Source organism: Hyposmocoma kahamanoa, unplaced genomic scaffold (assembly GCF_003589595.1).
Source record: "Hyposmocoma kahamanoa isolate Upper Pololo Valley unplaced genomic scaffold, ASM358959v1 202, whole genome shotgun sequence".
Lineage (NCBI taxonomy): Eukaryota > Metazoa > Arthropoda > Insecta > Lepidoptera > Cosmopterigidae > Hyposmocoma > Hyposmocoma kahamanoa.
The window spans coordinates 14,930,347-14,945,160 of NW_020653726.1; the positions used below are offsets into that span (position 1 = coordinate 14,930,347).

At 34.9% G+C, this 14,814-nt stretch overlaps 1 protein-coding gene across 1 annotated transcript in view; it reads right to left on the reverse strand.

The window, feature by feature from the left end:
• LOC113227219 (dnaJ homolog subfamily C member 10-like) overlaps positions 1-14,483 on the reverse strand; it is a 62,506-nt gene extending 48,023 nt beyond the window's left edge. The window contains exons 1-4 of the mRNA XM_026460116.1: positions 14,386-14,483; positions 7,744-7,997; positions 1,856-2,024; positions 715-815 (exon numbers count right to left, since the gene is read on the reverse strand). Coding sequence (XP_026315901.1) covers positions 715-815; positions 1,856-2,024; positions 7,744-7,997; positions 14,386-14,410 — 549 coding nt within the window. The 5' untranslated portion in view covers positions 14,411-14,483. The remainder of the gene's footprint in view (positions 1-714; positions 816-1,855; positions 2,025-7,743; positions 7,998-14,385) is intronic.
• Between the last annotated feature and the right edge of the window lie 331 nt (positions 14,484-14,814).

Below are 14,814 nucleotides of genomic sequence, written 5' to 3' on the forward strand. Positions count from 1 at the left end.
TAATATTTAAATTATATATCTATTTATTATATTTATTCTTGTAAAAATTTCTAGTCCTTTTACAGACTAAAAAAAATATGTATGTAAATTGCATGTCCAGGACCCCACGATTCAGGATTGCCTAGTGTGGGGACCGTGGTAAAAAAAGAAATTGTAAACATTTGCTGTCAAATAAATTTTATTTAATTTTTTTTTATTTAGTAGCTGTAGAGCTTCTTGTGAAAGAGCTCAACCAGGGAAGTACTGCCACTATAAAAGATGCTGGTGAATGTACATTATATATTTTAAGTCTTCTTTATCTTTTATTCTGTAATATTTACAAAGAAGTATGCATAAGTTATTTAAATTTCATTGTTATAATATTAAGCGACGGGAAGAACATACGAGACTCCTCTCCATGATAGTTGCTAAACAACTCTGAGCTTTAACTTCCAGCACTTCCACTGCATATATACCTAACTCTGAGACAAGTTGACAAATCTCATGTGCTTGCAATTTCACCAGCACCCTTACCCTTCAAAACCGGAAGGCACACATTACTGCTTGGTGATTTTCATTGGTTGGCAGAAAGAGGAAAGGTGGCAGTACTTTCTTGCATGAACTCATAATAAATGAATTACTCAAGGTTTATATTTATATCGTATCTTACTAACAGATTAAACCAAACTAAGAATGTAATTTTTATTTGGAAATCTAAAATTTTTAGATACTTACTTGTACGGGTATGCCAGTGAGCAAAGCAGCGGCGTAGTACGTACCAAGATTGTACCAGTTATTGAAATTTTCTTTCTTCAATACAGGCAACTCGGCGGGAACTGAAATAAATAAAATATAAATAGCTTTATCATAATTACATTAGCCAGTCGAACGTATGAATATTGAAAATTATTTATATTTTTCTAAAATTACTATCACTACAGAGTTCTAAAAAAACCGACATCAGAAGTCATTCATCCCCTAGTCTGCCATCCTTAGAGGTGGAATATTTTCTTCAAATTTAAATGGGACTATTTCTGAGGTACCCTCTTTCCAACAAAAAAAAACCTTCAAAATCGGTTCACAAATAAGTTATCGCGTAACATACAAGAGTTGAAGTGAGAACCTACCCCTTTTTTTGAAGTCGGCTAAAACTAGTTTCATTCCTAACGCCCGATGCAAAAGGAGAGATTAAAAAAAAATCTTTCTTAACCTGACTTCGAAAATATGCGTTACAGTAATAGATGCTATGTTATCACGCTATTATCTGCACAGCGTTGCCGGCTAGGACTAACCACAACATCAGGGCTGTGCCCGGGACGTGGACGGGCCGTGTTCCGTCAGGGGCTCAAAAAAATATCGCTACGTATATTTTGTATAACCTCGATCACACATGTCTGTAGCACGTCCAGGGCACGGCTCTGATGTGTGTCTGTGTGTCTTATTTTTATTTATTTGTTCATTTATTTATTTATTTAGGCATTAATTCCATAACATACATTATGCATTACTGAACAGTATTTTACAGATGTGGCCCTATTATATCAAGGGTGCGATATTATTTAGAGTGTCTTTGTGGTCTATTTTGGCACAGCTCGTTTAAATTTTGGGATAGTTCTATATTCAAGACCCCAGTATTTCCGATCGCGTTTAGACAAGTTAATACATATTTCGTTGGTGAGGTGAGTGCATTAGAAAACCGCCTATGGGGCTGTGTTAGGTTGCAGTTCTATCGCAGTCGTCAGCCTATTCAGTTTCTTTTATTTTTGGAGAGCGAAAAGCATAAATTGGTTAAAAAAAATTAAAAAATTATCTGAAATAATAGTTTCACTTTCAATGTTAATTAATTTTTAGGGCCTTATATTTAAGCAGTACTTACACCGTAGCACGGCAGGCATGAGTGACGTATAGCAAAGGTAAGCGAGGGAGATTATGTAGAAGCCCATGTTGCTGAGGGTCTTCGACCCGTCGTTGCCGGCGTTCTCGAAGAATACGCCAAGCAGTACTCCGATCATGATGTGCAATAATACTTTTAGGTGAGATACTGTCTGTGGACCGTAAAATTACTTTTTAAATGATAGCCAATTGAGTTTACGATAATAACTTCAAAATTTATCTTAATTCTAAAAAAATCACAAAAGTAAGACGTAATATAATATTACAGTCTCAAAGTTGTTGTTGGGCCACAATAAGGCCACATCTGCAAAATGACTCCTTTTCCGGAGGGAGGTTTAAACATTATATAAAGGAAATTAGTAGATAACTATTTATGTTTAAATAGGATAGCCATATATTGACAACCAACCAACATTACCAATTGCCTGATGTCAAACTAGGGAATTCCCTACCCTACTTCCCAGAGCAACGAAATTCAGTCAGAAGCACTTTCCAGAACACCCAGACCAGAACAAGTTTAGAAAGTTAAGTTTCCCAATTGCTCCTTTAGGAATCGAACTTGGAACTTCATCCAATGACCACAGTGCAAACCGTTGAGCCCTTGAGGTAAAAGTTATAGAGTAATTTCCTTCGTAGAATCTTTAAAATTCTCTTCTGAAAAGGTGTTATTTTGCAGACGCGGCCTTATTAGATACACCTAGGGTAAGCGATGCTAGTGTTGTGTATAGTCCTCCTACATGTATTCCTTGTCTTATTTTTCACAAAATATTTAATTATTATAATGCTCTATTACATATGCATGAATCAATTATTTCTCCTATCTTACAATTAATTATTTACTTAAATTTCAGTACATTAATGAATAATTTGGGTTTCTTAATTTTTCAAGTTTTTATTATATTATTATTATTCCTTTGTATCTGGGAATATATTGAGTGATGTGGATACCTGTAATTGGCTTACACAAAACTGTATCTTACCAAACGTTCTCTTTTTATCCTATTTTTTTATGTGTAATCCAAATAAAAAAATACAGGTAAAATTTAAAAGGTGTCATTTTGCAGATATTATATATGGCATTATTACGTCAAGGATACGAACAAAATCAAACGGTTAGATACCTTTGTTGTAGATATAATAACATTCAGAAGATGGCATATTCATGTGTTACCTAAGTAGTAACCTGTACACAAGGTTACTTAAGTACTACTAAATTACGTAAGTACTGGATTTCTTAATTCGATTGTGCTCTTTAGCAATACCGTTTGAATTTTTCACAATGTTTGTCAAAATGCGAAACTATGTTTGCTGAGAGAAGGTCAAGCTACGATTTTATTTGATTACTGACTATTGACAATTTGGTAGAGTTCCTACCCATACTCGTATGTATTGACAGCGAACTTTCGACATAGTTCATTGGCCTTTAAGAATGAAATTTATTTACATATATATATATATATATATATATATTATATTCTAATTCTGTGAAATATCTACTTACTACATTACATTTAAATATTTTATTTCTCACTAAGAACTTCCATTCGCTTAACATGAGAAAAAATAACAAAAGGTGAGTACAATGGAAAATACAATTAAATAAAATATAAATAAAATTACTTAAAAAAAAAATTAAAAAAAATACAATGACAAAACTTATCATTCTATTTAATAGTCACCTTACTTTCTCAAATTCGTATCTTAAAGCACAAAGTTAATGAAATGTAAAAAATGGATTGTATGTACAAATATTGCAGACTGATTTCACATCATTTTCCTTAATTTTGAGGGTCTCCGTGTCGAGTGGCACTTGCACACCGGTTTTCATGGTGTCGCCATCTCTGAGGTCCCGGGCTCGATCCTCGGCCAGGTGAGTGTAGAAAATAAAATCTTTTCTATATTGTCTCGGGTCTGGGTATTTATGGTACCGTCGTTGATTCCGATTTCCATAACACAAGTGCTTTAGCTACTTACTTTGGGATCAGGGCAACGTATGTGATGTTGTCTATTTAATTGTTTATTTATATATTTATTATTATTATTCATATTTACACACTGGCTTTTGCCTATCTTTAAAGTAATACATCCAAATTAACATCCTTGATTAGAAATTAAAAATAAATAGAAAGTTGTACCATTTCCTGACTAATTAATTCACTCTTTATAAGATACGAGTTTGAGAAAGTAAAGCACCGAAATGTTAAGTATTACAATCTTTCTACAAAACGTGGGTAGTTGCTAACTCAAAGATAACAAAGATACATAGCGAGTTCTTAGGTTTTCGCGATTGTTACACATAGGAAATGAAACTATTTTTCTGGATTTAAATCGCGTATATTTGTTTTTTCAAACAAATATACCATAAATATATATATAATATATTAATATACACCGTGACCATGGGACCTGTAAAGGGCCCGAAACGTCGGTTTGTTTGAAAAACAAATAACGAATAATTTCATTTCCTAAAGATACATAGAATAGGCAAAACTAGAAGCTACATATAAGTAGTTTAATTAAGACCATTAATAATTTCACCTCTTATATTTATCTATTTTGAATAAAAAAACGATCTATTAGTTTGTCTAAACGATAATTAGAAATAGATAACGTAAAAATAACTTCCTGGTGGGAAACGCTTGCTCTGGGCTTTTTCATCTAGGTGCGGCCTACAGTTGTTTAACCAGTATAGTAGGATTATTATTATTTCGAGATAAGAAACTCATACCAGTTTAAAAATAATGTTGACCACATTATTTTTTTACCACACGTTTATCGTACAGTGGTGTGTTTGGTTAGTAACTATTAAGTTTAGTCATCTGTGGTTTGGTTCTTTTCTCTATAAAATTAATGAAAGAGAGTCAAAAAGAAACGTTAGAAATTTTTGATTATTACTTTTTATTAGTATGCTCAACAACGAGCTCCTTGTGAAAGAGTTCGTCCATGGAAGTACTGCCACCTTGTCTATTTCTGCCGCCTAGCAGTAATGTTAGCATTACTGCGTTCCGGTTTTTAAGGGTAAGGGTGCTGGTGAAATTACAGGCACATGGGACTTGTCAACTTATTGTCGGGAATAGTGCATACCCGCGTATGTAGCATTGTTAAAAGGCGCGTATCGCGCAGTAAACCAAATTTTTAAGGAAAGAGATTTAACGTTATTACTTTCTTATTTCAATGGCTACGATTTTCATTTTTGCATACTACGGACTGATAATAGATTCCCGTAAATCACGCTACTATGGTTGCCACGACCATTACCGAAATGGATACTCATAATCCAATGCTAGTTTAAGCGTAATTGCACTTTCCCCGACGTTATGTCGGGCGCAGATGGCAGTGCCTCTCAGATCTTTGATTTAAACCTCTGAGTGACACTGCAACTATTATGGACAGGCGTGTAGCTTACCATCAGGCGCATGACTTGTTCGTCCCGTCACTTCATGTGATGAAAAAAATCTTAGGTACATTTAATCTCTACTTCTGTCTTAACTGCCTCTGTGGCCGAACGGTTACCATGCCGGACTGCCACGCAGAGGTCCCAGGTTCGATTCCCGGGCCGGGCGAAATATTTGTATGACCTACATTTATTTCTCTCGTGAGTTTGGGTGTAATTTGTGGTTGTCTATGTGTGTGTCCATGGCACCCGCGGCACAGAGTTTCCCTAGTGCGGGGCTATGTTGAGTGTGTGCGTTATTATTATTATTATCAATGTTGTTATCAAATTCTTTATAGGTAGAGATATATATATATATATCATTGTCCATTGGTGGGCATCGAGTACATTGGTGGGCTACTAGAGTGTCAGTGAATCTTTAAGACAAATACTCTTATTGTTATTGGTACAAACATCGGAGAACGACAAAAGAAAAATTCCTGCGATCCGAATGGAGTCGAGTCAGGGTCTGTTGCCTTAACGCCACGTTGAGTTCAAGTCCTGCCGAATCGAAGAATTTTTTCTTTGTATTTTTTCTATTTATGTTTGAATAGTAATAACAAACTAGTGTAGTGTAATATTACAGGAAATGAAACTATTTTTTCGCATCTAAATCGCGTATATTTGTTTTTTTCAAACAAACCAAAGTTTTGGGCTCTTTACATATTTTATGGTCACGGTTAAGTTTGATTAAAAATAGTTTCATTTCCTATGTGTAACAATCGCGAAAACCTAAGAAACTTGATAGTGTAGTATTTTCTTTCACAAAAATAGACAAATATAGGTAGTAAAATAAAATCATGATATTCAATAAAAAAATATAACACAGTGATTTCATTACAAAAACTAGCTACTCATTGAACGTCAGTTTATCATCTTTAATTAAAAATCCGGGTACAGTAAACATATAACGACTTCGTGGTTATCTCTATGCAAACTACTTTAACAGCGAATATTAAATTGTGCAAAACAGCTGAGCTTGTGTTGCATATTTTTTTCATCACACTTGCTCGTAAACAGTGTCATGACATACAGGCAAAGTCGACCGTAATGTCATGTGATTTTTTATTTTATGCTGTAAAAGTTATATTTCGCAAAACTTGAAGTATAAAAACAACTTAACATTTGTAATTTAACTAAATTTATTTTGTGACTGCAAATTCTGTATACTTTCAGAATTTATTTATTTTGTATCTAATACATGAATTTAGTTTGCATTGAGTAACTGGTAATCTTTGAAAGAATAGCTGTTAATTTGTTTAAAAAAAAAGACCCGCCATTTGCAAAATCCGTAAATGTTGTGTTGTGAAGCGATATTTATTCATACAAAAAGTAAATTAACGTTGTATTTTCCTCGCAAATATAACGTTGTATGTAGCGCGGGCAGTAAAAATTACCAACCTCGAGTCATTACATACACCATTGTACACGATAATACATTTACTATTGTACCCTCCCTGCTATAAATAACACACCAAATATTGTGTGTGGTCTACTTTATTAACAAAAACGCAAAAAGAACGGCGTTGTAAGTTTGAACTCTTTGTCTGTGTACCTGAGTCTATCTGGGGCATCGTAGCTCCAAACGGCTTGACTGATCTTCTGGCGACTTTTTGTTCGAAGGCTAATTTAATCGGGAGTCGGGATAGTTCTGTCATTTAATCAATCTTCAAATATTACCGAAATATTTCGATTTGTTTTATAATATCGAGTGACGGCACGAAGTCGTGCGCCTGATGGTAAGCTAAACGCCTGTCCACGAGCTTTAAATCACCAAGATCTGAGGGGCACTGCCACTGCGCCCTGAGACATAAGTTGACAAGTCCAATGTGACTGTAATTTCACCCCCTTACCCTTCAAAACCGGAACACAGTAATGTTAACATTACTGCTTGGCAGTAGAAATAGGTAAGGTCGCAATACTTCCCTGGATGAACTCTTTCACAAGGAGCTCTACTGCTATTAAATATTGGCACCTAAAGTTTTATTGTCTCCTAAAAAAATGTCAACCACGCTGATTTTGCTCAACAATAATAAGAGTGGTTACATACAATGACTTTTTTATTAGCAGCCACGCAAACGCCTTGTTCGTGGAACGCGCGATTGCATCGCTACTCTTGCGATTTATTGGCGATTGCATCGATGCAAACGGGCGACTGCATCGATAAGGTCGCGCGTGTGTGTAAAGCAGCAAAGTTGTTTTGCGACTCGTGGCTTGAAACTCTCGCTACGCTCAGGAATCTATTTGTGAACCATGAGCGAAGCGAGACGTGATTCAATGTTAGCTTCCTTCGCTGGCTCAGGTTTCAATATAAGTACAAGCTTCAAACAACAACTTTGCAGCCTTGCATAACAAATAACTATTTTCACATATTATATTGTATGGACGTAAAGGCTTTTCTGACTTACTTATTATTATTAAGTTGTTTAAAAGCTTACCCAGTCTCTATATTGCTGTATAAGGCACCTTTTGATTAGCACTTGAAATTTGTAAAGCTCGTTAGGTGGTTGGACGACGATAGAGATCTTTCCGCAACGGTAACCGTGGTCTTCTTTCACTAAACCAATGTCTTTTTCATTGCTATGATCTGGGGAAATAGGCTGCGGGGCTTTTTCTGTCCAGTCTTGTTGGGCGTTTTTCTTAGCGAGAACGTCCGTGAAATCGCCGTATTCTTTGTTCGCGACTTCTAGTACTGTAAAGAACACAAAGGTATAATTTAGTGGAGGCCCGGTCACAGGCGACGTACTAAAGTGTTGTACCTAGTAGAAAAAATAAATTTTGTATGTAAAATGTTTAGAAGCTGTGGAGCTCCTTGTAAAAGAGTTCGTCCAGGGCAGTACTACTACTACCTTACCTATTTCTGCAGCCAAGCAGTAATGTCAGCATTGCTGTGTTCCGGTTTTGAAGGGTAAGGGTGCTGATGAAATTACAGGCACATGAGACTTATCCTCTTATGTCTCAGAGTGATGGGCGCATAAGCAGTGCCGCTCAGATCTTTGCGATTTAAAGCGCTTGAGTGGCACTGCAATTGTCACGGACAGGCGTATAGCATACCATCAGGCGCACGAGTTTTTGGTTTCGTCACTTGATATTATTAAAAAATTTAATACTTTTTAATCAACTTTAAAATAGGAGGAGGTTCTCAATTCGACTGTATGTTTTCTTTTGTATGTATGTTACGCGATGACTCCGGTATTTGTGAACCGATATTCATGATTCTTTTTTTGTTTGTAAGGGGGTACTTCCATAGTGGTTGTTAGGGTCCTAAGAGACGTGAAATAAAAGTGGACTGTATTACAATAGGACTGGTATATTCGCCGTCTCAATCATAATCATAGTGCTCCCATTTCATTTTGAAGAAAATCATCCACCTCTAAGGGTGGCTCACGGTTCACGCATGAAGATTCATTTTTATAAATAGCGCCTAAACTTTAATTTAGGAGCAATAATTTTAATGGTTGATTTTGCTATTTCTCCAATTCAAGGCGTTTTTCTCGCAATATACTTGGAGTAGTGAGAACCGATTTTTATTGTCTCCAGTGTCAAGTCCTGTATAGTGGCGAACTAGGGGATATTTCAATAAAACTTAGCAAATAGACGTAATTCCACGTACTTTTGAGGTCGGTTTTTTTAGTACTCTGTACTGAGATTATATTTTCAGATTTAGATAGGCGTTTAGTATAATTTGAAAAACTAAATTAATTTATTCAACACTCAATACTCAATAATGTCGTTACTCTCTTTAACCTTCTAAAACCCAATTAACTACAGTCTTGGAAAAGCTCTAAACGCACAATGTAATTAAAATGTACTAAATATAATTACGTGCTTCAGGTCCAAGTACTGTTAGATTTTCCGAAAAAAATTCTAAAAAATTGGAAAAATATAGTTCGAATCCTCATATTATGTTCTGCGTTTAGATAAATCTTATTTCGCGTGAACTATACGAGTAATACTTGTAAAATCACATTGTATAGCTAAAAGCAAATTAGAGTAAAACGGGATTTAAAATGATTAGACAACAGCGAAAGAAAAAAATCGTAGGTAAAAAAGTCTTTGCAATGGCTCCATCGTTTTTATTCAGTATCTTCAACTTATGATAGGTGACAACTGTCAAATGTGGAAAAATATAGGAAAAACATTTATTTTTCCTGAAAAATTATTAATTTTTCGAAATGAAAATTTTTCCATGACCCTTACTTTTGTATGAAAAATAGATTTTTCAAGATACCCTATGGTCATACAGAATATAAAGCGCTACATTTGAATGCGATATTTTCATTATGATGTGCACTGGGTGTTTACGTGATCATAATAATATGAATAATTTAGTCTGGGTTTAAATAATTTCACATCTTATGTACAGTTTGGGGCGTTAAGAGAATAAGTAGAATAGATCTACTATTATTTTAAGTACCTACATTTATGGGCCGAGTAGGTCATGACATTGACTGAGAGATAATTACTATATATTCACATAATCTGAATTTTATAATAGTAAATAAGAAAGTTTGTAGCTTTGACAAGCTTCGATATTAGCTGGTTATTATAATAAGTATCTATTACATTTACATGTGATATTTGAAAGGTTTCTCAAATATCACTTTATTTTATATTCTGTTTAATTACATAAGAGTAACAATTTTTCATTTCCTATGTGTAATAATCGCGAAAACCTAAGAACTCGATGTAGATTTGCATATACTTAGTAGCAGTAGAGATCCTTGTGTAATAGCTCGTCCAGGGAAGTTGTCACCTTACCTATTTCTACCGCCAAGTAGTAATGTGAGCATTATTGCGTTCCGGTTTTAAAGGGTAAGTGTGAATTTAAGGGAACGCACATGGGACTTGTAAACTTAAGTCTCAGGGTGACGGGCACAGTGGCAGTACTAGTGTTGTAAAAACCGTTTTTTTTCTGAGATGGTAAAAACAATGAAAAAAACCGTTTTTTTTTTCTGTAGTACGTTTTTTCTAAAAGTATGAAAATGAAAATATGACAATAGCGTTTTTTTTTACTATATTTCCTCTTTTGTTGTTAATATTATTCTTCATAAATAAATTGCTCAAAATAAATGGGCAGCACTCCTAGTGTTGTCATTGCCTAGCGTTGGGCATTTTGTGGGATTGACGCTATGTGGGGAAAATGCGGGGATTTTAAAATTTATAAGACACAGAAAATTTTGATGATGTTACAAGTGTGGGTAACACCTGTAACAGTAGTGACACTGAAGCTTGTCTACCACAAATGAAGATGAAATTTTTGTTATAATTATCATGGTAATTGATTTTAATAAACATGTTGATATATATTCTTATAACAAAAGTTAATGCCTTATTTTATTTCACTTTTCATTTTACTTTTTCTGAAAAAAAAAAACAAACCAAATTTAGAAAAAAGCCAGGAGGCTGTTTTTTTTCAAAAATGTGAAAAAAAAAACATTTGTTTTTTTTTTAAGTTACTACACTAGGCAGCACCCCTCAGATCTTTGTCATTTTAAACTCTGAGTGGCACTGCATTTGCTATGGACAGGCGTGTCGCGTACCACAAGGCGCACGCTTCGTTCGTCCCATCACTCGGTATCATAAACAAAAGAAAATTAAAAAAAGTATTTAATTCCTTTAATACTATAGTTATTTGTTGTATGGCTGTATCAAAACAATAGGTACACTCTCGTTATATTTTTTATAGCTTTTCAACAAAAGAACGGATTGTTTCCGGAGATATATAATGTTTATCAACTATTACGAGTATTTTGTGCAGTAATACCAAAGAAACTTGTATAAAAATATATGCTGCCACATTTGGATGTACATTTACTTAGTTTTAGCACAAGAGGAAATTCAAATTTATAAAAAAATGGTCTAGACGAGGACACAAGCAAAGTTCTACATTTGTCATTCAGTGCATAGTGCCAAGTAAATATGTATTTTACCTACCTACGTACACACTATGTAAGCAAATTCAAACAATTCGAAATTTTTAAATTGCAAATTTAATGCTGTATGTTGATACAAGCAACGTACGTGATAAAAAATTTAAGATGTGTTTTTTACTGCGAGTGTTTTAAAGGATTTACGTTTTTTTTTACTTTGCTATGTACGTTATAAAGTATTAATAGTGGCGCATGACAAAAAAATACCATCGAATGAGTAGGGAATTTGTGTGTGCGTGGTGTATGACAAAATTTATTTGGTCTATGGATGAAACTAGTGACGCATAAAATCATCATAAAATACACGTTTCAAGTACACTTGGATAACAATGTTCACATGAGCCTGGCCACGTAAACCAGAACGTTTGATAAATTAAAAAAACGATTGAATTGTAATTATTAATACAAAGATCGAACACTCAGAAAAAAATCCTTCGATTCGGCCGGATTCGAACCGACGTCATCTAGCATACCGTGGCAGACGCTATACCAACTAAGCCACGGAATGCACCAGCGGACCTTACGAATATTTCTATGTACTTGTTGTCGTCTCTTTGTATTTGGTTTTACAATGACTTTTTAGTCGTAGCGCCATTTATGACAAATCTATGAAAGTTTTATCACCCAGTTGGATACCTTTACAGCTACCAGCCCTGGCGAGAGAATTAATTCTTTTTTCAAATTGAACGTCAACTTGTCGTTTCAATTTATTTTTATAATGAAATTGTTACGCACAGGCGTGTCGCTTACCACCAGGCGCACGACTTGTTCGCTTAAACTCATCGTCTAAGCTTGTTCATCCCGCTAGGGTCTAGGGTCCCGGATTCATAAAAAAACAGAAATTTAAGTAATTTAAAAAATAATGAATTAAACGTCTTCTGATTTCGATTAAACGTTGTGAACAACTTCGACTATTACTATGCCAAGCGTGTCGCTTACCATTAATACCAAATTGAGTCGAGTTTATGAATGTAGACTCCCGGACTTGGGTTTATTTACAACCCTGGTAATGTGAGCATTACTGTGTTTCGGTTTTGAAGAGTAAAGGTGCTGGTGAAATTACGGGCACAGACTTGTCAACCCATGTCTCAGGATGACGGGCGCAGTGGTTCTTCAGATGCTTCATCTCAGATCTTTGCGATTTAAAGCTCTGAGTGGCACTGCACTGTACAAGTTGTGAATCGTTTCGACTTAGGCGACAGTCGTGGCTGTCCATAACAGTTGGTATCATAAGAATTAGAGGACAGATTCGTCGTGCCAATGTCAAGTCAACGGCACGACATTTTATAATCTCAGTACAGAGTACTAAAAAAACCGACCTCAAAAATACGTGGAAGTACGTCTATTTGCCAAATTTTATTGAAATCCGTTACGGGAAAGTGCGTAAATCCAGATTCATCCCCTAGTTCGCCACTATACGGAACTTGGCACAGGAGGTAATAAAAATCGGTTCTCACTACTAAAAGTATATTGAGAGAGAAAAACGCCTTGAATTGGAGAACAGCAAAATCAACCATTAACATAATTGCTCCTTATAATAAAACTTAGGCGCTATTTATAAAAATGAATGTTCATGCGTGAACAGCCACCCAGAGGTGAATGATTTTTTTCGAAATTAAATGGGACCACTATGGAGGTCTCTACAACAAAAAAGAATCATCGAAGTAGGTTCACAAATGGCGGAGTTATCGCGTAACATACATACAAAAAAATATACAGTCGAATTGAGAACCTCCTCTTTTTTTAAGTCGGTTAAAAATGGAGTTTTGAACATTCTTTTAAAATATTGATTTATTTGGACAATTTGCTTATTATCGAACATGTAAACAAGTCAACGTCACATAACAATAAACTTTTTGGAAGGATGGCACAATAAGTTTAACAAAGCTATATCAAAATAATTGCAACTTTTTAATTGGAAAAAAAACTGACCTCAAAAGTTTGCTCGGCTTTTTTCTATTTCCATGGGATCGTCTCATCAGATTAATTTGTTTATTTATTAGGTTTACCAACATCTGTGTACCATATTACTTATTTATACCTTATCATACCTTTACAAGTGATGTAATTGCCACAAACACTTAGAGGTAAACACAACATGCACTAAAACTAACTATGTTTAACTAAAATTTAAAATAAAATTAACACTTACACTTTTGACAAAAAGCAATATGAATAGAAATTGATGCGTACACTACTTTTACGATTGCATTATTTGACTGAATTCTTAGGTTTTCGCGATTGTTACACATAGAAAATGAAACTATTTTTCCGAATTTAAATCGCGTATATTTGTTGACTCAACCGTGACCATGGGACCTGTAAAGGGCCCGAAACGTCGGTTTGTTTGAAAAAACAATATACGCGATTTAAATCCGGAAAAATAGTTTCATTTCCTATTTGACTGAATTTAATAAATTAAAAAAAATTTTACGAGTGCTGAGAGGAGAGTCATGGTGAATATCAATAATGTCACTGTAATTATTTTTAGATTCTGACTTCTTGATGACAATGGGACTGTTACGGACTCCTTTGTACATTTTATATTTTCATTTTTTTTTTATTAATCACTTTGGAAAAATATGGTGTGAAAACACGATTCCTCAAAATTTTCACGATAGAAAAAAAAACAAACTTATATCGAAATTTTACAAGAAAACCATTGACTTACAAATAAATGGACGACGGGTCTAATACAAAAACCACGAAAAAAATGTCCCAAGTCAACCTATTCGAAATTTAAATTGTAATGTCATCGCAGTATCGCGCTGTCAGTAGAACAAATGAAGACTAAAGCGGAGTTTGGCGCTCTGTATACGATTTTAGCGCCTTACAAGTGCGGACACTTTTTAGCGCGGACCCGACGTCCATATAATTGTAAGTCAATGAAGAAAACCGTTGTTTTCAACAGGTGCTTTACGTATGCTAATGATTGTTTTATATCAACTGAATTGAATAGAACACGTATATTATGCGGTACCTATACATTTTTCAAATGGCGTTAATTTCGTTTGTAAAAAAATAAATTCTGAAATAAAGCCAGTGTTTCGACCCAAGAAAACTGAACCGTATTAGTACGGGAAAAATTTGAATTCGAACTGACTTAGTATCGACCCTTATATTAATTTACATAAACTCAAGACTTACTGTAGTCGGCTGGGTTGTGGTACATGGGACACTGCAGACCCACGGACGCGAGATAGGGGATCGTGTTCTCGCTAGATCCGTTGTATACGCATTGCCCATCGGCTAAGATGTACACCTGCGACAAAAACGTACTGTGTTGTTATATTTGTGGGCGTAGTGGCAAAGCCCCTTAGATATTTGCAATATAAGCTATTTTTTAATAACAGTGGAGCTCCTTGTGAAAGAGTTCATCCTGGGTAGTTCTATAACTTTACCTATTTCTGCCGCCAAGCAATAATGTCAGCATTACTGTGTTCCGGTTTTGAAAGGCAAGGGGGTGAAATTACAGGCACATGGAACTTGTCAACTTACGTCTCAGGATGACGATATATCTATTTATACAGTATATTATTTTTTCAAGGTTGAAATCTAGTGCGGAAAATTAGATGT